Genomic DNA, 25,954 nt, shown 5'->3' on the forward strand with positions numbered 1-25,954 from the left:
CTCTCCCTACAGGCCTTCCCAGCTCCAATTTAGTTAAAGTTTCTTTTATTAATTTCCACATGGCCAACTTGCTGATTGTATTACTACTTCTATACCCATCCTTCTCCTCCTTCCTTTTCCTCCTACTCTCTTCGCTTTCTTCCTCTTTTCTCTTCCTGTTCAGTCCACTTCTCTCACCTGTCTTCTCCCCACTTTACACCGTTACTTTTTCCCAGTAGAACTCTTTTGCTAAATGCTTAAAGAGGACAACCCAGGCCATGAAGTTAGAGCTGCTTTAAATCTAGGTATGGACTTTGTTAGGATGGGATCTTATTTCTAGTCCCATCAGAATCCTTTTATTCTCTCACATTCATAAGTTCTTAAGTATTTTTCCTTCTTGCTCTCTTTCCAGATATCTTTGTTTGTTTAACTGCTCTCTTGTACCCATACCCATTGCCTGAGCTGCTTCCATTTCTTTCCCTAGATCTATCTATTCTGTCTGGTTTTGCCATTTCTTTCATTGCCTGTAAGCTAGTTGTGCTTTATTTTCTTCCTTCCCTTCCTCCCTCATTAACATTAGTTGGAGAAGCCTGAAGAAAGAGGGAGCCTAGTAGGCTTTGACTGGTGCTCATTAGGGCCAAGTCAAAAGTGTGTTTTGTTGGGAGGAAAGGGTATGAAGAGTTGGGCTAGCATCTTTCTCTGTCTGCTCAGTATTTTAACATCCTCAAGTATATAGTCAAAAAGGGTTTTAGTGGAAGTGACACCAGCAACATGGCAGAGTGAGCTGTTGCCTTTATCTCTCCCCCTTCAAACTACAACTAAATGGACTTTCATTGATCAATGGAGGATACCCATGCAACACAACAGGACACCTGAGTGACCCATGCAGCTATACATCTGAAGGTGGATGGACTACCCCCGGGGAGGTAGTAAAGATAGGTAGCACTCTCCAGCCCCCTGACAGCCCTGTGCACATATGTGACTGCTCTCCTGGCTGGAGCAACCATAGCACTGCTGTGGTCCCGTGGGTGGGAGCATGCCTTGGTGTGACTGCAGGAACAGGTGACAGCAGCTCTAGCCCCCGTGTGATTGCTTTCCCATCTGGTGGTAGAGCCCACAGTGCCATCACAGTCCCCAGAGAGTGGCCCAGGCTCAGACCTGGTGGGAAGGCCCCACTCACCAAGCACAGCAACCAGTATGACCTAAGAGGAGATGCTGGCACATCTACATGCCCAGATGAACAAGTTCCCAGCTGCTGTGAATGCCCATAGTACTGCTGTGACCTCAAAGTGGGGAGCATGTCTCAGCAAGACTGTGGGACAAGGTGGCAGCCCTGAGTCCCTCCATGATCGCTTTCCCATCTGGTGGGAGAGCCCACAATGCCACTGCAGCTCCCAGGGAGTGACCCAGGTTTGGATGTAGTGGAGAGGCCCCACCCACCAGGCACAACAGCTGGTATGACCTAGGAGGAGACAGTGTGAATCTGTGTGCCCAGGTGAACGAGTTCCCGGCTGCTGTGAATGCCCATAATACCACTGCGGCCCTGAAAAGGGGAGGGCATCTCAAGGGGATTGTGGTAGCAGGCAGCAGCAGCTCTGATCCCCCGTGTGACCACTTTCCCATTCAGTGAGAGAGGCCACAGGACCACTGCAGTCCCAAGGAGTGACCCAGGGTTGGACAGGCACAGCTGACAGGGATCATGGTGGGCTCAAAATGCACAGCACCTGTTCCCCCCTGTGGCACCAGGTGGAATCTGTGATCAGATACTATCACTATGCAAAGGCACAAATCCACCCCCATCAAATAATGTGAAGAGACATGTTAATGCTCCAGACCAGAAAGAACAAGAGAAACATCCAGAAATCAATCCTGAAGGCACATAAATTTATAGTCCAAATGACAGAGAATTCAATATAGCTATCATTTAAAAAGTCAATGAGTTACAAGAGAACTGAGAGGGGCAGTTCAAAGAAATCAGGAATAAAATTAGTGAACAGAGGGAATTCTTCACAAAAGAGATTTAAACTATAAAGAAAAACCAATCAGAAATGTTGGACATGAAAAACACAATGAGTGAGATAAAGAAAAATCTGGATCCCTTAAATAACAGAGCTGATATTATGGAGGACAGAATTAGAAATTTAGTGGATAGAAATAAAGAAATGCTTTAGATGGAAGAGGAGAGAGAACTAAGACTAAAAATAAATGAAGAAATTCTCCAAGAAATATCCAACTCAATTAGGGAATGCAACATAAGGAGAGAGTTTGTTCAAAGAATAATAGCTGAGAACTTCCCAAACCTGGGGAAGGAGCTGGAATTACAAGTGAAAGAAGCTACTATAACTCCTAATTGCATCAATGTAAAAAGATCTCCAAGGCATATATTAGTGAAATTGGCAAGAGTCAATGACAAAGAAAAAATATTAAGGGCAGCAAGGCAGAAGAAAATAACCTACAAAGGACCCCCTATGAGGCTTTCAACAGATTTCTCAGCAGAAACCTTACAGGCTAGGAGACAGTGGAATGATATATTCAAAATTCTGAAAGACAAAAACCTTCAGCCAAGAATACTCTATCCAGCGAAAATATCCTTCAGATATGATGAAGTAAAAACTTTCCGATAAACAAAATCTGAGGGAGTTCATTGCCACAAGACCCTCCCCCACACACGAGAAATGATCAAGAAGGACCTCTTACCTGAAAAAAAAAGAATGGATTTACAAAGCCTTGAGCAATGAGATAAATAGGCAGGCAAAAATCAGAAAATTGCAGCTCTCTATCAGAGCAGATTAGCAAACAATTATAACCTTAAAAATAAAGGGAAGGAAAACATCAAAAATAACTGTAATCTTGTCATTTTAACCACAAATTCACAACAGAAAACAGAATAAGTTGTGACAACAATAACTTAGATGTGGAAGAGGAAAGGGATGGAACCTGCTTAGACTAAGGAAATAAGAGGCTATCAGAAAATGGACTATCTCATCTATGAGATCTTTTATATAAACTTCGTGGTAACCACTAAACAAAAAATCAGAACAGAGACACAAATGAAAATAGAAAATTGAGAAAACCATCAAAGAGAGCTACCAAACTGAATTGGCAGTCTGAAATACAGGGGATGAGAAACAAGAGAAATAGAGAACAACTGGAAAACAAGTGATAAAATGGCAGCGTTAAGCCTCATATATCAATAATTACTCTAAATGTAAACGGATTGAATTCTGCAATCAAAAGACACCAAGTTGCTGGATGGGTTAAAAAACAAGCCCCCACAATATGCTGCCTCCAGGAAACACATCTCAGCTCTACAGACAAATACAGGCTTAGAGTGAAGGGATGGAAGACAACACTCCAAGCCAAGACAAACAAAAGAAAGCAGGTGTTGTCATGCTTATATCAGACAAAGTAGACTTTGAGATAAAAAAGGCAATGAGAGACAAAGGGGGGTAGTACATAATGATAAAATGGACACTCCACCAAGAAAACATTACACTTATATATGCACCCTACACAGGAGCACCAAAGTACATAAAGCAACTATTAATTGGCATAAAGGGAGATATTAACAGCCACACGATAATAGTAGGGGGCCTTGACATCCCACTTATATTAATGGATAGATCATCAAGACAGAAAGTCAACAAGGAAATAGTGGAACTAAATGGAGAACCAGACCAGATGGACTTAATAGATACACGTAGAACACTCCATCCACAATCAACAGAATATATATTCTTCTCAAGTGCACATGAAACATTCTCAAAGGTAGACTGTATATTGGGAAACAAGGCAAGCCTCAATAAAGTCAAGAATATTGAAATCATACCAGGCATCTTTTACAAATCCTAATGCGATGAAACTAGAAATCAACTACAAGAAAAAAGCTGGGAAAGTGACAAACATGTGGAGACTAAACAATGTCTGCTGAACAACCAGTGGATCATTAAATAAATTAAAGGGGAAATCAAAAAATATCTGGAGACAAATGAAAATGAAAATGCATCATACCAACTCATACAGGATGCAGCAAAAGTGGTACTAAGAGGGAAATTCATAGCAATATAGGCCCATCTTAACAAACAAGAAAAATCTCAAATAACAATCTTAAACTACACCTAACAGAACTAGAAAAAGAACAGACAAAGCCCCAACTCAACAGGAGAGAAGTAATAAAAATTAGAGCAGAAATAAATGAAATTGAAACCAAAAAAATAGTAGAAAGGATCAATGAAACTAAGAGCTTGTTCTTTGAGAAGATAAACAAAATTGACAAACCCTTAGCTTGACTCGCTAAGAAAAAAAGAGAGAAGGCTCAAATAAATAAAATTAGAAATGAAAGAGCAGAAATTACAGTGGCTACCACAGTAATACAATGATTATAAGAGAATACTATGAAAAACTATATGCCAACAAGTTGGACAGTCTAGAAGAAATGGATAAATTCTTACTCATAAAACCTCCCAAAACTGAATCAAGAAGAAATAGAGAATCTGAATAGACCAATCATAAGAGATTGAAACAGTAATCAAAAGCATCCCCAAAAATAAAAGTCCAGGACCAGATGGCTTCTCTGGAGAATTTTACCAAATATTCAAAGAAGATTTAGTACCTATCCTTCTCAAACTATTCCAAAAAATTGAAGAAGACAGAACACTTCCTAACACATTTTACCAGGCGAACATCACCCTGTTCCCAAAGCTAGACAGGGACAACACAAAGAAGGAGAATTACAGGCCGCTATCGCTTATGATCATAGATGCAAAAATCTTCAACAAGATATTGGCAAACCAAATATGGCAATACATTAAAAGGATCATACGCCATGATCAAGTGGGATTTACATGAGGGATGCAGGGATGGTTCAACATCTGCAAATTAATCAATGTGATATACCACATTAACAAAATGAAAAATAAAAACCATGTGGTCATCTCATTAGACACAAAAAAGGCATTTGACAAGATCCAACATCCATTTATGATTTAAAAAAAACTCTTAGAAAAATGGGTATAGAAGGAAAGTACCTCAACATAATAAAGGCCATATATGCCACACCCACAGCTGACATCATACTCAATGAGGAAAACTGAAATTCATCCCTCTGAGAACAGGGACAAGAAAAGTGTGCCCACTCTCTCCAGTCTTATTCAACACAGTACTAGAGGTTTTGGCCAGAGCAATTAGGCAAGAAAAAGAAATAAAAGGTATTCAAATTGGATAGGAAGGAAGAAGTGAAACCCTTGGTGTTTGCAGAGACATGATTTTATATATAGAAAACCCTAAAGAATCCATTGGGAAACTATTAGAAATAATCAGCAACTACAGCGAAGTTGCAGGGTACAGAATCAACTCACGAAAATCAGTTGCGTTTCTCACTCTGACAACAAACAAACAGAACTCAAGAATACAATCCCATTTACTATCACAGCAAAAAAATAAAATATCTAGGAATAAATTTAACCAAGGAGGTGAAAGACCTATACACTGAAAAGTATAAGATGTTATTGAAAGAAATCGATGATGACATAAAGAAATGGAATGATATTCCATGTACATGGATTGAAATAATAAACATAGTTAAAATGTCCATTCTACCTAAAGCAATCTACAGATTCAATGCAATCTCTATCAGAATCCCAATGACATTCTTCACAGAAATAGAACAAAGTATCCTAAAATTCTTATGGGGCAACAAAAGACCCCAAATAGCTAAAGCAATCCTGAGAAAAAAGAACAAAGCTGGAGGCGTCACACTCCCTGACTTCAAAATATACTACAAAGCTATAGTAATCAAAACAGCATGGTACTGGTACAAAAACAGGTGCACAGATCCATGGAACAGAATTGAAAGCCCAGAAATAAACCCACAGATCTACAGGCAGCTAATCTTTGACAAAGGGACTGAGAACATAGGATGGAGAAGGAAAAGTCTCTTTAATAAATGGTGTTGGGAAACTGGACAGCCACATGCAAAAGAATGAATTATTTTATGTTTTGCCATACCCAAAAATTAACTCAAAATGGATTAAAGACTTGAAGGTACGATGTGAAAGCATAACACTCCTGGAAGAAAATATAGGCGGTACACTCTTTGACATCGGTCTTACAAGGATCTTTTCGAATACCATTTCTACTTGGACAAGGGAAACAAAAAATAAACAAGTGGGACTTCATCAGGCTAAAGAGCTTCTGCAAGGCAAAGGAAACCAGAAACAAAATGAAAACACAACCCACCAACTGGGAGAAAATATTTGCAAATCATGTATTCAACAAGGGGTTAATCTCCAAAAAATATAAAGTACTCATACAACTGAACAACAACAAAAAATAATCTGATCAAAAAATGGGCAGTGGAAATGAACAGACATTTTTCTAAACAAGATATACAGATAGCCAACAAGCACATTAAAAGATGTTCAACATCACTAGTTATTAGGGAAATGCAAATTAAAACTACAATGAGATGTCACCTTACACCTGTTGGAATAGGTATAATTACCAACACAAAAACTAACAAATGTTGGAAAGGATGTGGAGAAAAGGGAACCCTCATGCCCTGCTAGTGGAAATGCAAACTGGTGCAGCCACTCTGGAAAACAGTATGGAGAGTTCTCAAAAAATTAAAAATAGAAATATGGTTCGACCCAGCTATCCCATTACTGGATGTTTATCCAAAGAACTTGAAATCAGCGATTCAAAGAGACTTATGCACCCCTGTGTTCATTTCAGCATTATTCACAATAGCCAAGGCATGGAAGCAAACCAAGTGCCCATCAGTTGACGAATGGATAAAGAAGATGTGGTATATATATACAGCGGAATACTACTCAGCCATAAAATATACCAAGTCCTATTTGCAACATGGATGGACCTTGAGGATATTATGGTAAGTGAAATAAGCCAGACAGAGAAAGAAACACTGCATGATTTCACTCATGTGTAGAAGATAAACACATAGACAAAGAGAACAGATGAGTGGTTAGCAGAGGAGAAGAGGGTTGCGGGGTGGGCATAAGAGGTAAAGGGGCATATATATATGATGACTGACAAATAATAATGTACAACTGAAATTGCAGAATGTTATAAACTATTATGACCTAAATAACAAAATGTATTTCAAAAAGGGTTTTAGTGCAATGGTATAATTACTGCAAAAGCAATGAAATCAATTCCAAGTATACAACAAAAGAATTGAGACTCTTTTTAACAGACTTAAAACCAAATGTTTTAAGATTAATGGAGGCATATGAAATGCAGGGATCTTATTAAAACCCAATGGATGGCTGTAGCCTAATGATAAGGAATTGATGTTGTAAAAGTAACATTGAGATTATGTATCTTTGGCTTGCCTGTTATTTTTTAGTCTTAGTCTGAAATTGTCCCCAAAACTGTATTACATAACTTGTCTATGGCTTCTTATTTTCAGATTTCTTCTTGCAATCTATTCTCTATTCATTTGTCAGAAGATAGGATTTCTAAGGTCTTTTAAATGTTAGAAGATAAATGAATGCTTCAACATTTCAAGTTAGGAAGTACATTTTCTGTAAAGTAACATAGGAAAATACTTCGGTGCTATATTTATTTAAAAAAGAACATCATATTTGCAAGAACATCATACTTCATTTTTTTACTGCAATAGTTTATAATTTACCTTGGCAATTAAGGTTCTTTCTCTCTTTTATCATATTCATATCTGACCTGTTATTATTTATTCTAACACTGGTTTTTATAACACTGGTTTTTATATCTCTGCTTTTTTATTTTCCTATACTTCATATATAGAATAGCTTCTAATCTTCTTTTAAATCCTTGCTTATTCGTTATAAATTGATGAATCTTTTGTCTTCTTTATTCTATCTTTGAGTGTAGCTATGCCCAAGAATTAACGTATTAAAATTCATATTTTATTATGTTACTTTCATTTTGTTTCTCCTTTATTATAGTTAGAGAATAATTTTTATCTTTATGTCTATAGATAGATATATATTTTCCATTTTATTCCAGCTTTATTGAGATATAATCAATCTTTTAATTTTATTAAAGTTAGTAAGTTTGGGTGTTAAAAATAATTGCCTTAAAAAAGGGCATGGTTCTCAAACATTGCTAGTGGGATTGAAACATAGTATAGCCACTTTTGAAAAACAATTTGACAATTCTTCAAAATGTTAAATATAGAATTGTCATTTGACCCAACAATTCCACGCCAAGGTGTATACACCCAAGAGAATTGAAAACATATGTCCACACAAATAGGTATAAACAGTTTGTAATGTTCATACTAGACAAAAGTGGAAATAATCCAAATGTCAGTCAGTTGATGTTTACAATTAAAATGTGATATATCCATACAGTGGAATATTATTTGACCATAAAAAAGAAGCAAAGTAGCAGTATATGGTACAATATGTATGAACCTTGAAAACATTGTGCTGTGTGAAAGAAGCCACACAAAAAAGGTCTCATATTGTACTATTCAATTTGTATAAACTGTCTAATTTAGGTAAAATCATAGAGACAGAAAGGAAGTAGACTAATGGTTACCAGGGGCTGGAGAGAAGGGAGACTAGAGTCGAGAGTTTCCTTTGGGGGTGATGAAAATGTTCTAAAGTTGATTACGGTGATGGTTGCACAACTCTGAATGTACTAAAAACTACTGAATTGTAAATTATAAATGGGTAACTTTTATGGTATGTGAATTAATATCTTAATAAATCTGTTATTAAAAAATAAAAGAGGTGGGGTTGGCCCTGTGGCCGAGTGGTTAAGTTCACATGCTCTACTTCAGCGGCCTAGGGTTTTACAGGTTCAGATCCTGGGCACAGACATAGCACTGCTCATCAAGCCATGCTGAGACGGCATCCCACATGCCACAACTAGAAGGACCCACAATTGAAAATATACAACTATGTACTGTGGGGCTTTGGGGAGAAAAAGGAAAAATACAATCTTTAAAAAAAGTTTTAAAAATAAAGGAAGGCATGGTGGACTTCTGCTTGTGATAAGGGCAGATTAAGGAATTTGGACCAATCAACTGGCTAAGAATAACTAGAAAACTGACAAAATTTTTTTAAAGTCGACTTGAAGACATGGGAGAACTAATAAGACGATGAAGAAGAATGACATCTAGATCAAGAAGAAGAAGGAAACCCAGAAAGGGGTGTCACAGCATCTCCTCAAGGGTTTTTGGCAATTCTAGTTTATTAGCTGAGAGAACAATAAATCGAACACAGCTTTTGACAGCTTTACAAGGCTAGAGGGAGAAAAATTAGAATCCAGGTCTCACTAAAAGTAGACCCCATGCAAACTTTGGGTTGGAAGCCCTAAAGTCTATAAGCTTAGAAATATGAGTGAACTTGAAATAAAATGACCTCCTTGCAGGGACTGGAGCTGAACTTTAAGTCATCTCAATCCCCAAAACTGGATTAAGATAATGTAGGATTGCTGGCTATCTCAAATTGGCTCCCAAAAGCAAGTGTAAACCTTTTCTAAAGAAAATAGTATTTTCTAGGCTTCAAATTATTTATACTATTTTCCGTATACAGATGGTCCCTGACTTATGATCATTTGACTTAGGATATTTTTGACTTTGCGATGGTGTAAAAGTGATACACATACAGTAGAAAGCGTATTTCAAATTTTGAATTTTGATCTTTTCCCTGAGCTAGTGATATGTGGTAGGATACTCTGCAGTGGGCTGCAGCTCCCAGTCAGCCACGTGATCGTGAGGGTAAACAACCAATACACTTATGACCGTCTGTACCCACACAACCATTCTGTTTTTCACTTTTAGTACAGTATTCAATAAATTACATGAGATATTCAATACTTTATTATAAAATAGGCTTTACGTTGGATGATTTTGCCAAACTGTAGGCTATTGTAAGTGTTCTGGGTATGTTTTAAGGTAGGCTGTGCTAAGCTATGATGTTCAGTAGTTAGATGTACTAAATGCATTTTCAACTTACAAAGGGTTTATCAGGATGTGACCCCATCAAAGGTCAAGAAAGGGGGGCCAGCCCGGTGGCGAAGTGGTTAAGTTCACATGTTTCGCGTCAGTGGCCCAGGGTTAGCCCGTTCGGATCCCGGGTGCGGACATAGCACCACTTGGCAAGCCACGCTGTGGCAGGCGTCCCACATATAAAGGAGAGGAAGATGGGCATGGATGTTAGCTCAGGGCCAGTCTTCCTCAGCAAAAACAGGAGGATTGGCAGCAGATGTTAGCTCAGGACTAATCTTCCTCAAAAAAACAAAATAAAACCAAAGGTCCAGAAAGTTCTGTAGTGTGGAATTCCGTAAGTACAATATCAAGTACTTAACCAAAAATAGCTAGGCATAAGAGGAGACAAGACAACATGATTAGAAATTAAGAGATTCAATACAAAATAGAGATAGAAGTGATCCAGATAATAGAGTTATCAGGAGCAGACTTTTAAAGAACTTTGTTTAATATGTTCAAGGAAATTGAAATAAGGTTGAGAATTTTGGCATTGGCTAGAAATATGAAAAAGAACCAAATTCATGGAAAATGTTTGTTGAATAAAAAAAGAATAAATGGAAATTTGGGAAATAAATCACAGTAACCTAGGATAAGAAATCAATCAACGACAATAACAAATGTTAGCAAGGATGTGGAACAGTGGGAATGCTCATACAGTACTAGAGTGAGTGTAAATTAGTGCAATCATTTTGGAAAAGAATTTGTAATTATCTACTAACGTTGAGTATATAACAAGTTTGTAATCAATAGAAATGTGTGCACATTGCACCAAGAGACATGTACAAGAACATAGATTGCAATGTATGCATAGGAGCTCCAAACTGGAAATAAACCAGAAACCCATCAATAAGAATGGTTAAATAAATTGTATTTTCACATAATAAAATCTTACACAGCTATGAAAATGAACAAACTACAGCTACACACAAGAATATACATGAATCTCATAAAGATAATGTTGGCAAAAGAAGCTAGATGGAAAATGCATATCGTGTGATTCCACTTTATGTAAAGTTCAAAAGCAAGTAAAATTAATTGTGTGTATGTGTGCCTGCCTGCATGTATGTGGGTCTACACTCATTTGGAAATGCACTGAAACATTAGCTGATTATTTCTCCTGAATCTTTCCCTGAACCTCATGCCCCTGCAGCAAACCGAGAGTCCTTTGGCAGGGTCATCCAAGGATTTGAACTGCCATAAACTCTAGGAATCACAACTGAGGCTGAGAATGATATATAAGGGGAAAGTACCAGGTTTCAAGGAGTAGTAAAAAGTTTCATGATAAAAAATTGTCCGTAAGAATCACTGAAATGCCCCCCAAAAGCTATATTATAAGCGGTTTTCCATATTAGGAATTCTTTCTAAACATCACTTTAAAAAATATGTATTATTTAAATATATCATAATTTAATAATGTTTAAATATTAAGCTGTTTACAATTTTTAATTATTTTAAATGATGCTGTGATTAGCAGCTTTCTATATACCATATTTAGATTTCCTTCTAATAGAGTCTCAAAAGTATAATTATTAAAATAAAGGTTGTAAGCACAGTTAAGCCTCTTGATGCATATAGCCAAATTGTTTTCTAGAAAGACTATGCCGCCTTATACTCCTACCAGCAATGCATGACAGTTCCTATTTCAAAATCCCCTTTCTAGCACTATTTTCTTCTTTTTACCAAAATATCTCTTATATTTTGTTTATAAAACTTTCATATATGTAAAAGTTAGTTGATAAGGAGGCAGTTGGCAGGGCAAGTTTCATGTTGGACTCTTGCCTTTATCAGTCTAGTCTGTTATTCTGGGATTGGTCTGCTGAGTAACATACCGTACAACTAACAATGGATTTCTGTCAAGCTACTACAGTATTTGCCATCTGGGTTGAAAATATAGCCGTTGTCACCTGAAAGACCAGTTTGTGTAGACCTTTTTTTTTTTAAAGATTGGCACCTGAGCTAACAACTGTTGCCAATCTTTTTTTTTCTTTTTTCTTTTTCTCCCCAATCTCCCCAGTACATAGTTGTATATTTCAGTTGTGGGTCCTTCTAGTTGTGGCATGTGGAATGCTGCCTCAGCATGGCCTGATGAGTGGTGCCATGTCCGCACCCAGGATCTGAACCAGTGAAATCCTGGGCCACCAAAGCGGAGCACGCGAACTTAACCACTCGGCCACCGGGCTGGCCCTGTGTAGACCATTTGTTGCTAGTGTCTTTGCAGTGGCAGAGCAGAAGTTCTCTTAGCCCACCTGCCTTTCTTGAGAGCCATGATGAAAAATTCTAAGGCTTGATGTGTAGTATCCCTTTCTTAAGTTATGGGAAAAATAAGAAAGAGGCTCTTTGTCTTTGGTGATCTGTTTAAAAAGTAAATGAGTTTTGGTTTTGTGTTTTCAATTTCTAGATAACTGAATTAAGAAAACAAGGAAAGCAATTTTAATCATTTGAAGAATCATATATATTTAAAATAAGATTTATCTCAATATGTATACTTAATGAATTCTTTACCTTCTTTCATTACCTTTCCAGTTTTTAAAAAAAAGGAATTTTAGTTAAAATGCTGGCCTAGCATTTTTCTTCTTCTCTCCTATTTTTTTTTTTTTAGTGGGGAATAGTTAGGTTATGAAACTGGAAATTTTAGAAACTGGAAATTTTATTTCTTTTCCAGAAATTCTTTTGGTAGATTTGTGTGAGAAGGAGAGTAATAATTGGCATGGCATTGCAGACCAAAGCCTACCCTTTATTTATAATTAAGACAAGCTCTTTATTTCAAAATATTAAGTTAATACTCTTTCTTTATTGCACTTAAGTAAATTGAGACAATTTGTGATTTATTTTGGCATTCTCATAAAGTGAATAAAAGGAGAGCTGCTTGGAAAACTGTGCCCTCTTGGGAATTTTTCCCACATTCCTAATCTTCCTTTGTGGAATGTCACTCACTATGTCTCATTTGGAACTGGGTTTTTTTTTTTTTTAGATAGAAGATAGGATGGGGTGGTGGTGTTACTGTTTTATATCAACCTAGAGAAAAACTGAAGAACTATTATGTTGGTATTTACTTACAGATGCTTCTAGTATCTTAACTTGTTTGAAATGTTCTTGGTGTTTATATAGTTCCATTAGCCTCATTTCACTACTGATACTCAAAACAAAACAAAGCAAAACCTTGCATTTCTGTTACTGATTATTTTGTAGCCATAAAAGAAGAGATTATTTGTTTTCAGGACAGTAAAATTAAAGTAATTTATGGATTTTTTAAAACCAAAATTTGAAAGCTTGAGTTTCATTTAAAGAATTTTGGAATTCATTTTTAGCAAAATCTGTATTTAATTAAGATACATGGGCCTGAGAATTAATATTCAGGTCATGTTCTTTGTCCACATGTCATTGATGAAGATGTTTACTTGCAGCTAAGTAACAGCTCAGAATTCTATAATAAAGGATCCATAACCTTCAACCAGGTGTTTATTAATATTTACTTTTTCGTCATACCACCCTTATCAGTTAAAAAAAAAAAGTCTAAAAAAATTGAGACTGCATATGTATATGTGTATTTCTGTGTGTATTCATTTGCAAATTGCATACACATACTTCTATGCTTATGTACATTATAAAACATAATAGAAATTTCAAAATTATAAGATGTGATCTTGATAAAATTAACTTTTAATTTTATTAACAGTACATCAGAACTTTTGTTTTCACTTTATAATATTATCAATAACAATTAAATATGCTTTATTATTTTTGAAAACCTTATAAAACTTTGCCACATAGTAAGTGAAACTGATTTGAAGTTCATTTCAATCTCATCCAACAATTATGTGGAAGTTTTTGTTGAAATTTGCCTGGTAAATTTTCATCCTCCCTGGTGTCACTCAGTTCTTACATGTAGTGATTTTGGTATCCCCTGCTATTTTTAAAGTCCAAAATACTAGTGTGTTGGTTTAATACTGTTAATTTAGAAACAACCTTTCGCTTTGTTCACCTTTCTTGATTCTCTCTCCAGTCTATCCTCCAATCTCTCCTTCATTTCTGACACCCTCCTGGCTTTACTTTGCCATTCAATTCCAGCAGTCATCCCCAAAACACACACCCCCCCCAGAAGGGGAACAAAAGCATTGATTTAGAGAGAGCCTTCAGAAAGTGGCTTATCTCTTTGCTCAGGGAAGGGGAGGAGTTAATAGACAGAACCATCCTTCCCAGGTTAACTGGGAGAGAAATCAAAACTGCTATGACCCAGTAGGTTCTGGCCAGAGTGGAGGAGCTCCCTAGCGATCTGAAAGCCCACTTGAGGCGCACCAAGCGCTTCAGGAAGGTCCTGAAGTCTTTCTGGACCAATTACTTCAAAAGGGTCAGTTTGGAAGGTATCCTGGGCAGAAGGATACAAAGGGGAAAGAATCATTAGATATAATCATGTCTAATAATTTACATTAGAGTTATAACTTTTTAAGAAAAATTTTTTTATTTTTTATTTTTCCTTCTTCTCCCCAAAGTCCCCCAGTACATAGTTGTGTATTCTAGTTGTGGGTCCTTCTAGCTGTGGCATGTGGGGCACCACCTCAGCATGGCCCAAGGAGTGGTGCCATGGATCTGGGCCCAGGATCCAAATGGAGGAAACCCTGGGCCAGCGAAGCGGAGTGCGCAAACTTAACCACTCGGCCACAGGGCCAGCCCTTAGAATTATAACTTTTGAATGTTTATTTTTATAAGTTGTTTTATTTGATGATTTATAATGTTTGTAAATTTCCGTATTTGAAATATGAGTGTTTAATTTCCCTTATTTTTAAACATTTTATATTCTGAGCACTTTTTAGTGAAAATACTTGTATTAATACTTGTGTTACATGGAATGAATACCAAGATACTAGTGTTGTCATTTGCTTCATTATTACAATTGTTATTTTTTTTTTTATGTTTAATACAGGTTCAAAGACCATTCACATTCTTTGTAAGTTCTTAAATGTTAGAAAATTTTTAATCTATGTGTATAAGATTGCAGGTATGAGTTTTTATTGGTGACAGACATCATTTTCAGCAATACGTGTAACAATGGAAACATTGATAGACATCTGTTATTAGCATATTCTCTGTACAACATGAGTTTTTTTTAAAGTAACTACTTTCTTAGTCATTGTTAAAATATCTTCTTTACCTTGAAAGGAGATAGATTAAGTATCTGGGGGCTTTTTGGCTTTTAATACGTGCTGTGTACCTATGTAGTATACTGTTGACAGCCACATGTCATCATAAAAGAGGTCAACAAATTTGGAACAGTTGTCTTTTTATATAGGAAAAGTAGGTAACTCATATTTAAGTTTGACAAATCTTTAAGGTATTTTGCCACAAGATAACCAGCAAATTTCTGAATGGTACAAAAGATGTTTTGCTCCCTCTTGATCTCATTACTAAATTTTGAAGGAATATGTTAATTTGATTTTTTTTTGTTTTTTTATCACATGATATATGTATATATAGAAGAGTGCATAATACGTATGTACAATTTAAAAAATAATTATGAAGCTGACACTCATCTAACCAACACCAAGGTCCAGAAGTTAGCAGCACCCCAGAAGCTCCCCACGTGTCTTTCACCAAACACATCCCCCATCTTCCCTACAGATAACAACTCTCCTGACATTCTTGTGATCATTTCCTTACTTTTCTTCATAATTTATTGTCCTTGTATCCCTAAATACTGAATTCAGTTTTACCTGTTTTGTGTCTCGTGTAAAAGGAATCATACTGTATGCAGGGCTTTGTGGATTTTGTTCAGCACTGTAATTCTCATCCAAGCTGTGTGTAACTCTACTTTCATTCCAGTGGTTTCTAGCATTTTATTCTGTGAGTATCTGAAGTTTGTTTATCTGTTCTACTGTTGTTGGACATTTGGGATGTTTCTAGTGTGAGGCTCTTACAAATAATGTTTCCATGAAAATTCTTGCATGTATCTCCTGGCATACATGTACAAGAACTTTTCTAGGATTATGCCTGAGAATGGACTTGCTTGGTAGTAGTGTTTGTGCATATTCAACTTAACTAAATAATACCAGACTTTTCCACCGGGGTTATACCAATTTATATTCCCACTAGAATGTAAAAGGTTTCCATTGCTCTACCTCCTTAGCACTTGTTATTGTCAGATTTTAAAATTTTAGCCATTCTGATGAACATATTATCGTATCTCATTTTGTTTTTTTGCAAGAGGACGAGGTTGGCAACATGTTATTAATGATCACTAGTGGTAGGGTTATAGGTGATTTTTGTATTTTTTATGCTTTTTAAAGTATTTTCTAGAGAATTTACACTTAGCCCTTCAACTACCACTCCATTTCTCTCATTGCTCTTTACAGAAAATTCCTTGCAAAGATTATTTATACTCACCATACCCAATTTTTTCTTGAACCTGATTCAGACAGAGTTTTTCCCTTTTCACTCACTGGAACTACTCCTATCCAAGTCACCAACAGTCATTTCATTGATCAGTCCTCATCTCATTTGACTTAGTAGTATTACTTGACACAATTAATCATTTTCTACTCCTGTAAACAGTCTTTAATTGGCTTGAAGATACCACACTAAATGAATTTTCTTACAGGTTGCTTCTTCTCATTTTGTATAGCGTTTAAGACCTTGATAACTCCTCCTGTCATTTCTCTCTCAAGTATTTATTTTTTAAATTTTAAGCCTACATGAAAGTTGAAAGCTTTATTCCCATAATTTATTAGCTTTTTTCCTGATTATAAAAGTAATAGAAGTTTTGATGGTCATACTATGGTTATATATGATGTCATCATTGGGTGAACCTGAGTCAGTATATGGGAACTCTCTGTACTATTTTTCCACCTTCTGTGTGAGTCTAAAATTATTTCATAATAAACTGTTTTTCTTAAAGCAATGCACCATATTATTCACCATACTTTATTTATTCACTGTATTTTGTTGAACTCCTACAATATGCCAGGTACTATTCTAGGCCCTGAGAATATAGTAGTTACCAAATTGAGAAAAGTCCCTGCCCTCATGGAGCTTATATTTACTGGAGGCACTCGATAATAAATAAATAAGAAGTATATATTATGTTAAATGGTATAAATGCTAGGGAGAGAATGAAAAGCAGAGAAGGTGTATAAGAAACAACAAGTGTAGACAGTAGGAGTTGAAATTTTAGATATGGTGACAAGGATAGCCAAATGCCTCATTGAGAAAGGGACAATTGAAGAAAGACTTGAAAGAAGTAAAGAAGCAAGTCATGCATATATTTAGGGGGAAGTCCTTCAGAGCCTTTGTGTTTACCTCAAATTAATAACAAAGGTCTTGAAGTAGGTGCTTGCTTGTCATGTTTCAGGAATGGTGAGGAACAGTTGAGGAGGCTAGTGTGAGGAGGCTAGTGTGGTAGGCAATGAAGTCCAAGAGATGGGATGCGGGAGGGGTGGCAGGGAGCAGTTTGACATATGAATCAGGAGTTCAAGCTGGAGATAATCGTTCGAGTGCTATCAGCATATACATTAGAGTTATGTGATTAGATGACTCCACCAAGAGATTGAGTATAGACAGAGAAGAGAAAATGTCTATGGGTTAAACTCTGAGTTACTCTGATATTTAAGTGTTGGGGGTTTCAGAAGGAATCAGCAAAGGAGCTGAGACTGAGGGTTCTTCCATTTAGGACTATATCCTTTATTGGCATATGAAGTCCTCCACGTAGTGGCCCAGGTTTAACTCATCTCTTACCACTTCTCTTTGTACTGCTTAGAGTTTTAAGAAATATATCATGCTGTCTCTCCTGGTTCTTTCTACATCCTTTTCCATTTCTCAAAACACTATTTCTTTCCTCCTTTTCCTCATCCCTGACTAACTCCTTTGTATCTTTTAGGATTCACCTCAACCGTAACTTCCCTAGTGGTCTGCCAGACGTCGTTTAGCTTCCCCTTCTATATGCCCTACACATACCTAGCATCACATAACCTCTCTACTCTTTCTTGCTCCCATTGTTGCTCGTAAGCTCTTTCTTTTTCTATTTTTCTCTCTGGATTGGAATTGCTTATTTAGCTATCTCCTCCAATAGATTATGATCCTTGAGGTTCTATGTCCTATTCATCGCTTAATGTTAGGCACTGTGTTTAATATTTGGTTGGTGCTTAAATAATATTTATTAAATTTGAGAACCAAAATAAATTAACTTGCCATAATAGAAAGAGAAGAGCCTTATATAGGCTCAGTCTTTGGAAACAGTGAGTAAAGTTGGAGTGTAGAGCAGAGTTTTTGTGAAAGAGGATGTTGTATAAGCATCGGGAAGTGAGAAACATGTCAGTAAGCCAGAGGTTACCAGTATTTTTCTTGTAGCAGCAAGGAATTTCTAGGTGCAATGGCTTGATTAACATCTTTTCTGTCTTTTCTATTGAAAAGCTGCCTGGCAGACATACAGTGTTTTACCAAGCAGATAGAAACAAGCGCAGTGGGTTCATTATTTTGAATGTTTACTTGCATAAGACTTGTATTTTTAATACTTGATTCACTTTTCATTTTTTAACAAACTACCCCAATCTGGCAGGTGTTTAAGTGCTTCAAGTTTCATAGGGATGTGAATAAAGGAAGAGTTTTAAGTCAAGGGTCTTCATATTGAGTGTGCACCTTCTTAAGGGTCATGGAATTGTTTTTAAGCTTCAGAGAAGCATAACTGGTTGGTAGAAGGGTGGAGACAGATCTAAAAGCCAGAAATTTTTAAGAAATTTAAGGAGTGGAACCTAGCAAAGGTGTTAGATGGAAATAAGGTTTCTTTGTTTAAGTGTATTAAATGAAAATATGAGGTTTTGAGTCACATTTTAAAGTATTTTTAAAATTTTGCTGAATGTTAAAAGCATTTTTTCTATAGCATGACCATAAATATTTATAAGGTGAGACAAATATAACTTCTACATGAAATATCATAAATTATTTTCAGTGTGGCACAGCTGAGCTACATTTCAAATGGGAAGTAACGTCAATAGGGAGTAGTCATGTGAAACTATTCAGAAGAAAAAGCGCAAGTTTCAAAAGTCTTTTATTCTGAATACTGTTCTCTGTATAGCATTAATTTAAAATGTGTTTTCAGATTCAACTAAAGTTCAATTTAGAAATAGAATTTATATTTTTTGCTCTCTTAGATGAAGGCTTAAGCACATGTTTCTAATAATTCAGTTAAAATATGCTGAGTTGTATACTTTTAAAGAGAATCTGTTTTGAAAAGATTCCAAAATATTTGTTTGAACAGGCACTCAGCATCTCGATGAAAAGTGTTGGAAAAGAAAAACTTTCAGAGTCATTCTGCTCTCAGAGTACCCAAGCCAACTCAACTGGTACAGTTAACACTTCTGTAAGAGGCCAGGAGCCAAGAAATGTAGCACTTCCTGGACTGCTTTTCAGCAGGCCTTCAAGCCAACTTAGTGGTTGATATTAATATCATTGAATTTTCAGAGTAATAAGCTACAAGTAGAAAATCTACATCTCTTTCTATCAATATCATACTTATTAGTCTCTTTTAGTAATCCCTGATTAGCTTCAATCTCTATGTTGACATTAAAGCTATAATTCCTTGTTAAATTTTGTGGGGTATCATTCTTACAAAACAAGAAGGGAATGCCCTGTAGAGTACAACTTCAGGTATGATTAAACTGTCTCCTAGACTTAAATATTTTTACGTTGCTTTTTAGTACTACTGAGTGTCACAGTAGAGATGTAAATTATGTAGAACACCATAGTGCTTTGAGAGGATTGGTAGTTATCTCAGGCTACCGAATTTATAAGTAGAGACAGTTTATTCAGCCTTTCATTTTCTGACCCTTTCATTTTCATTTCATCCCCTTGAGATTTATTGACACCACTTAATTCACTTAGCAATTATATGCTTAGTATAGATAGTATGTCATGTTGATCTCTGTATCCACATATTTGATCAAATAAGTGCTCTAATTAGATATTTGTTGGATTGAACTAGAAAGTACCTATCATATTTAGGTACTGTAGTGGAAAATAAATAATAAAGACTCAAAAATTCTGTTTGCTAAGTAGTGAGACAAGACTAAATTTAACATCTATACTACCATTTCTCTAACATCACAGGGTTAGTTGGAAAATCAGCAGAAACCAAAATTTCAGTCATTTGGTTTTTCAAGTGCTTCCCACAAGATTAGATTAATGGTGTCTCAAGAAATGATGAACATCCTTTAGTAAATTTTAAGCTTCTTTCAGAACCATAAGTGTCAAGGAGTTATGTGGAATCAATAATAAATCTCCTTGCTTTTTTTCCCTTTATTGTTTGGATCTGTGTATAATCTGAAATAGCAAATTATATAAAATTTGGGGACACAGTATCATTTCTAACTTCAAGGGATCTAAGAATCAGCAGAGGAATGTAAGCCTTTCATGCAACTCTGCCTGGTCTTTCCATTTGAGATAGTACATTACTGGAAGCTTAGAAAGCAAATGGAGTGAGTTTCAGGAAGGAACTGAAGGGGTTAATAACTGAAAATGATGATTGAAAACCAGAATCTGCAGTTGGTTGGGACATGGTTATGGGAAGGAAGCATATGCAAATAGTAGCACAATAGGGTATGTTACTGAAATCCAAGAAAAGTAGAATGAGGCAAAATATCTCTAGTGTCTTAATATTTCATTTGATAGTACTTTGGATATGGTTCACAAGGAAAATGGTTGAGATCACTAATCCTTAGTATATGAACCAAGAAATAGGAATTCTGTTTATCATAGGAAGTAATTTTGCCCATAAAGAAGGAGTAGAAACTCTTTATTAGAGGAATATTTCTGTCTATAATTTCTGTGATTTAGTGCCAAAAGCTTTTTGAGAGAATATTCAAAGCTGTGTCTGTTTGATTGTTGAAAACTGACAGCTGCTGTATTTCTTTGTAATAACTGATTGAAGCTCTTTCTGTTATATCTCTTCTATTGCTAAATTCCTTAAATTTAAAAAAAATATATTTAAAGTAATAGTATTATGAAACAAAAGCTTTATTCTGTGGATTGGATAATACTTCTTTTGTGACATTTTCTTTTCCCACCAAAAGTGAGAAGTGAATGCCTTGCCTTGGTACATCCCATGTCTAATGGAGGACAAGAAGTTATTTTCTTCAATGGCTGACTTCCAGAATTTCTGGCTGAACATTCTTTGTCAAGTGTATATTCCCTTCTCTAGGCCTTTCTATATAGAGCCCACAAACATCGTCAATGTGAATGATGTCATTCAGAGGGTTAGCGACCATGCCTCTGCCATGAACAAGAGGATTCATTACTACAGCCGGCTCACCGCTCCTGCAGACAAGGCACTGGTAAGGGGCAAAGCATTGCTCATTGTCTAAGGTTAAGTTGAAATGAACAGTGAACAACATAAACCAGGGCAACTCCCAGTGGTTGAACTTCTGGCTGGCCGTATTCCCAGGGTGGCATCATGGAAAGTCAAAGATAGTAATTAAGACATGTTCTACGTCTCAGGCTAGTTCATTCTTATCTAGCCTGACATAGAGAGATCTGAAACAATTTCTCTATGTTAACAACAGCCAGAGATTTGTTGGATTAAGTTTTGCTAATCCCCAGTCGTAAAAGCTCTGAGGAGGATAAACTACTCTTGAAGTAGTTTAGGTCGTTGATTAACAACATAAATGATAACAGGTTCTGGTTAGTCTGTTCAATTTTTAAGTTTGAAGCTACATGGGAAAAATGTTTTTAGAAATTTGCTACAGGAGTGGGACACTGAAATATATACATATATATATATATATGATATTTTCCTATTTAGCAGTGTCCTTTTATAGATCAAAAACAAAGGTCAAAGGACAGCCACTAAACATTTTAGGCCTTGTGGGCCACATATTGTCACATGGTCTTCTTCATTTTTGTTTTATAATAACCAAAAATACAAAAGCTATTCTTAGCAAAGGGACTGTAAAAAATCAGGTTTAAGGCCAGATTTGGCCTGTGGGCCATAGTTTCTTGACTCCTTTTTTTTTTTTTTTTCAAGAAGATTAGCTCTGACCTAACATCTGCCAGCAATCCTCCTCTTTTTGCTGAGGAATACTGGCCCTGAGCAAACATCCATGCCTGTCTTCCTCTATTTTAGGTGAGGCACCTGCCACAGCGTGGCTTGGTGTGTAGGTCCGCATCTGGGATCTGAACCAGTGAACCCTGAGCCGCTGAAGCAGAACGTGTAAACTTAACTGCTGTGCCACCAGGCCAGCCCCCATAGTTTGTTGACTCTTGATCTTCTAAAATCTGTGTCATTATTTTAGGATTAAAAATATATAAGTAATTTGGTTGCTTATAAGAATTACCACATATAAGATAATCAGAAACTTGAAAGCTTAAAGAGAAATGGAAACATTCTGGAATAAATAAAAATCATTTATTTAATAAAAATAATAAAAAGGGAGAAGAGAACCAACATTCTTTAGATGCTTACTAAGGGACAAGAATTGAACTAGTCACTCGAACCTTATAGATACCTTATTTTAAGCCTGTGAAGTAGTAGATCTCCTCTTGTATAGCCAAAGTAGAGACTTCCAAAATATTCTAGTGGCATAATTTTTTAACTTTTTCTTTCCCTAGGCCTTTACATTAGTGATTGTGGTAAAGTCTGAGTTCCATAAGAGAATTATCTAAGCCCTCTGGGTAGTAGAAGTAATCTGGTATCTCCAGATCTGGTTCCGACCTCCTAGAGCCTCTACTTGTAGAATCAAGCTTCAAAGATGCTAGCTGGGTCATTCTAGGCCTGACTGTGTTATGTGCCTGGAAGTTATCAGCATCGTACACCAAGTTGAATTCCTTTTGTTAACTGAAAGTGAGATGACTCTAGTAAATCAAGTATAGAAACAGTGATCTAAAATTAACAATGACCTTTTTTAATGAACGTGTGTGTACATTCTCGCTTATTTTCTGAGAATCCCAAAATTATTTTTCCTGAAAGATTATTAAGGGAAGAACAATATGAATCCACAGGTCTCAGGTCTATACAGAGTTATAGCTTTTTATTTCTGAAAATTTCCCCATTTACCTTACTATTTTTATTCTAAAATGGGGAAGGGAAGAAAATGATTTGGCTGCCAACATCTCCTAGATCCTTGGTAATAAAAGTGTGGCCTGCACAGGCCAGCAGTATCAGCATCCCTGAGATCTTGTTAATAATGCAGAATTTCAGTCCTTACGCCAGACCTACTGAATCAAAATCTGTATTTTAACAAGATTCCTTTGTGAATCACAGGAACATTCAAGCATGGAAAGCACTGCTCTAGAGACCACTGTCAGAGTGTGAGACCCAATCCTCCAATTTTTCTGTATCGTCTAAGAATTTGCCACTTCTTATCCTCCAGCTTCTAATCCTGCCCTCTATAACTTTTGATTTTCTCTTTTTCTGAACTTGCTTTCCTAGCTGTTATGGTTTACCTCCTGCCTGATGCAGACATGATTCTGCCCCTTTTTTCTTCTAACTTTATGGCAGAAGACAACAGAATTCAGACCCAAGAGGATTGAGGGTAAAGAGAAAGCCGCGGACCCATTTCCGTATATGCTTTTTTATCTTTAGGAAATAGTTGTTTCCAAAGCCACACCAGACATAGCATTCAAGACATTCTTTGCCCACAAGACACCACCAATCATAGGCATAAAGAGAAAAGGACTTGACACTTTTTCTTTTTGTATCAGTCTATAACCTGTCTTCCTATTGAGGCCTAATGTTCCGTTACTTCCTTGAAGTCTTCCCTGACTGTTCTAGTCTCCATTATTGTTTTCGTCATACAGTATACCATAGAATTGAACACTTAATTTTCATTCTATCTTATAGCCTTGTCTAATTGCTTTATATGTCTTTCAACTGGAATTTAAACTTCTTGAAGTTAGGAGCTGTATATCATTTTTTCTTGAACAGCTAGACCTAGCGCAAAGTTGTAGATGTACATAATAGGTGCTAAATGTAAAAAACTATTGATTTATACCAGTCAGCTCCTGTGTCTTTAACTACTATATGTAAAGATTACATACCCCTCAAAGGACTGTTCTCAGGGAGATAGGCAGAATTCCATCAGGAGGCTGTATTTTTTTCCCTGTAGAATTAGGAAGAAATCTATGGGGGTAGATTAGGATCTCTCTGTGTGTAAAAAAGCATGTGTCTCTTCAGTTGTTTTCTCTGGCTCCTTCCATTTTGCTTACATCGTTCATCTTTAAGAATCCTTGCTGTGCCTTTTCCTTAAGCCAGCTCAGCTCACCTTTTTTTTCTGCTACCAAGCATTTACAAGAATATTCTATTTATTCTTTCTTTCTTTCTTTTCTATTGACTCCTCAATTCTTTATAGTTTGAGTTCCCTACCTGCTTCTTTGCTAAAACCACCCTCACATAGGAGTTCAGTGACTACTTGATTCTTGAAATTCCCCTCTCTTAAGGCCCAAGTCTCCTCCATCCAAAATTCCTTTCTTTGCTGGCTCTTCATCCTCCTTTCTGATGACAATGAAGAGAAAAATGTTTTGACAGTCGCGTATTCTAGGAATTCATTCTCATTTCAGATAAACAGTTTATTGTTTATAGTCTTTAAACTCTTACTCCTTTAGATCTTCTACTACATTTGAGAAAGAATTTTTATATTCATTAATCAGGGATGTATGGTATTTATTTGTCCAGGGTATTTAAAAATATGTCTAGATTTAGGTACTATGATGTATAGAAAATACCCTATTTTGCACATTTACGAGTCCTAACATTTCTGTTTCTTTTTTTACCAGATTGCCCCAGATCATGTAGTTCCAGCGCCGGAAGAGTGCTATGTGTATAGTCCTTTGGGTTCTGCTTATAAACTTCAAAGTTACACTGAAGGATACGGTAAAAACACCAGTTTAGTAACCATGTGAGTAAAACTACTTTTTGGAGCATAACTTAAACTATGTGTGAATGAAAATTACTGATTATTTTAATTTTTGTCTTAATTAAAATGTTTGAAGAGTCAAACTCCATATTTTTACTGCTATTACTCTCTGTTTTCAGTTTTATGATTTGGAATACCATGATGGGAACATCTATACTAAGTATTCCTTGGGGCATAAAACAGGTAATATAATTTTTCAGCACACTCTTTGCCTGAATTTTTTTCTTTTTATATTGTAAGTTTTATGATAGAGGTTTTAATAAATCTACACAAATTTATTAAATAAAATAGATGATTATATTTAATTTTCAATTAGTTGTCATGTTTCTATCATAATTATTTAGGATAACAATATGGTTGCATATGAACTCATTCTAACATGATGATATATGTTGTTCTATATTTTTATTTCTAACAGGCTGGATTTACAACTGGAATGTGTATCATCATGCTGATGGGCCTTTTAACACTTTATTGCTGCTACCGAGTAGTGAAATCACGGGCTATGATATGTAAGAATTTGCCACAGTAAAAATAGATTAGTGATGTGGGTATTAAGAAGTATTTCCTGTTGAGGTAGATCACTAATGTGAACATTCCATGTATGTGTTAACTATCTGTTTTGTGCCTAAAGATTTAGTTCTCTAACTCATAGCGTTAGCTGAACTGATATGTTAATGAATTAGTGGCTGCCTTTGAAATTCAGAAAGGGTGGGAGTTCTTTGCGGAATGCATTTACTTTGGTGCCAAGTTCCTCATAAGAATAATTATAAAAGTCATAATGTTAAAATAAGGTCTTTGCCAGAACTAAATTGAAAATTCTATGATTCTTAACAGCTAATAGTGACTTGTTTTGACCTATCCCTACCAGAAGACTTAAATGTTAGAATCTCCTAAAAGTAGAAATTATAAACAGTAAAATATGAAATGAGCAATGTGTCCTTTGTAGTGAATTCTTAGTTGTACCAACGTGTTACCTCCACTCATCTCTGTGGATTCTGGATCAGGGAAATACCTTTTTATTTATTTTATTTATTTATTTATTTATTTTGAGGAAGATTAGCCCTGAGCTAACTGCTGCCAA

The 25,954-nt window shown here is 36.0% G+C and overlaps 1 protein-coding gene across 10 annotated transcripts in view; it reads left to right on the forward strand.

The window, feature by feature from the left end:
* SLC38A9 (solute carrier family 38 member 9) overlaps window positions 1-25,954 on the forward strand; it is a 105,948-nt gene that overhangs the window by 30,094 nt on the left and 49,900 nt on the right. For 4 of the 10 annotated variants that reach the window (XR_001401176.3, XM_014860343.3, XM_044771678.2 and 1 more), the window contains 4 exons: window positions 21,162-21,294; window positions 24,731-24,852; window positions 24,990-25,053; window positions 25,289-25,382. Coding sequence is in view for 8 of the 10 variants with exons in the window: in XM_014860343.3 (XP_014715829.1) it covers window positions 21,162-21,294; window positions 24,731-24,852; window positions 24,990-25,053; window positions 25,289-25,382 (413 nt within the window). In the remaining 2 variants the exon portion in view is untranslated. Of the gene's footprint in view, window positions 1-19,223; window positions 19,309-21,033; window positions 21,295-24,730; window positions 24,853-24,989; window positions 25,054-25,288; window positions 25,383-25,954 lie in introns of all 10 variants that reach the window. The other 6 variants (XR_011506472.1, XM_044771697.2, XM_070519649.1 and 3 more) reach the window with 2 other exon arrangements.

Source organism: Equus asinus, chromosome 10 (genome assembly GCF_041296235.1).
Source record: "Equus asinus isolate D_3611 breed Donkey chromosome 10, EquAss-T2T_v2, whole genome shotgun sequence".
Lineage (NCBI taxonomy): Eukaryota > Metazoa > Chordata > Mammalia > Perissodactyla > Equidae > Equus > Equus asinus.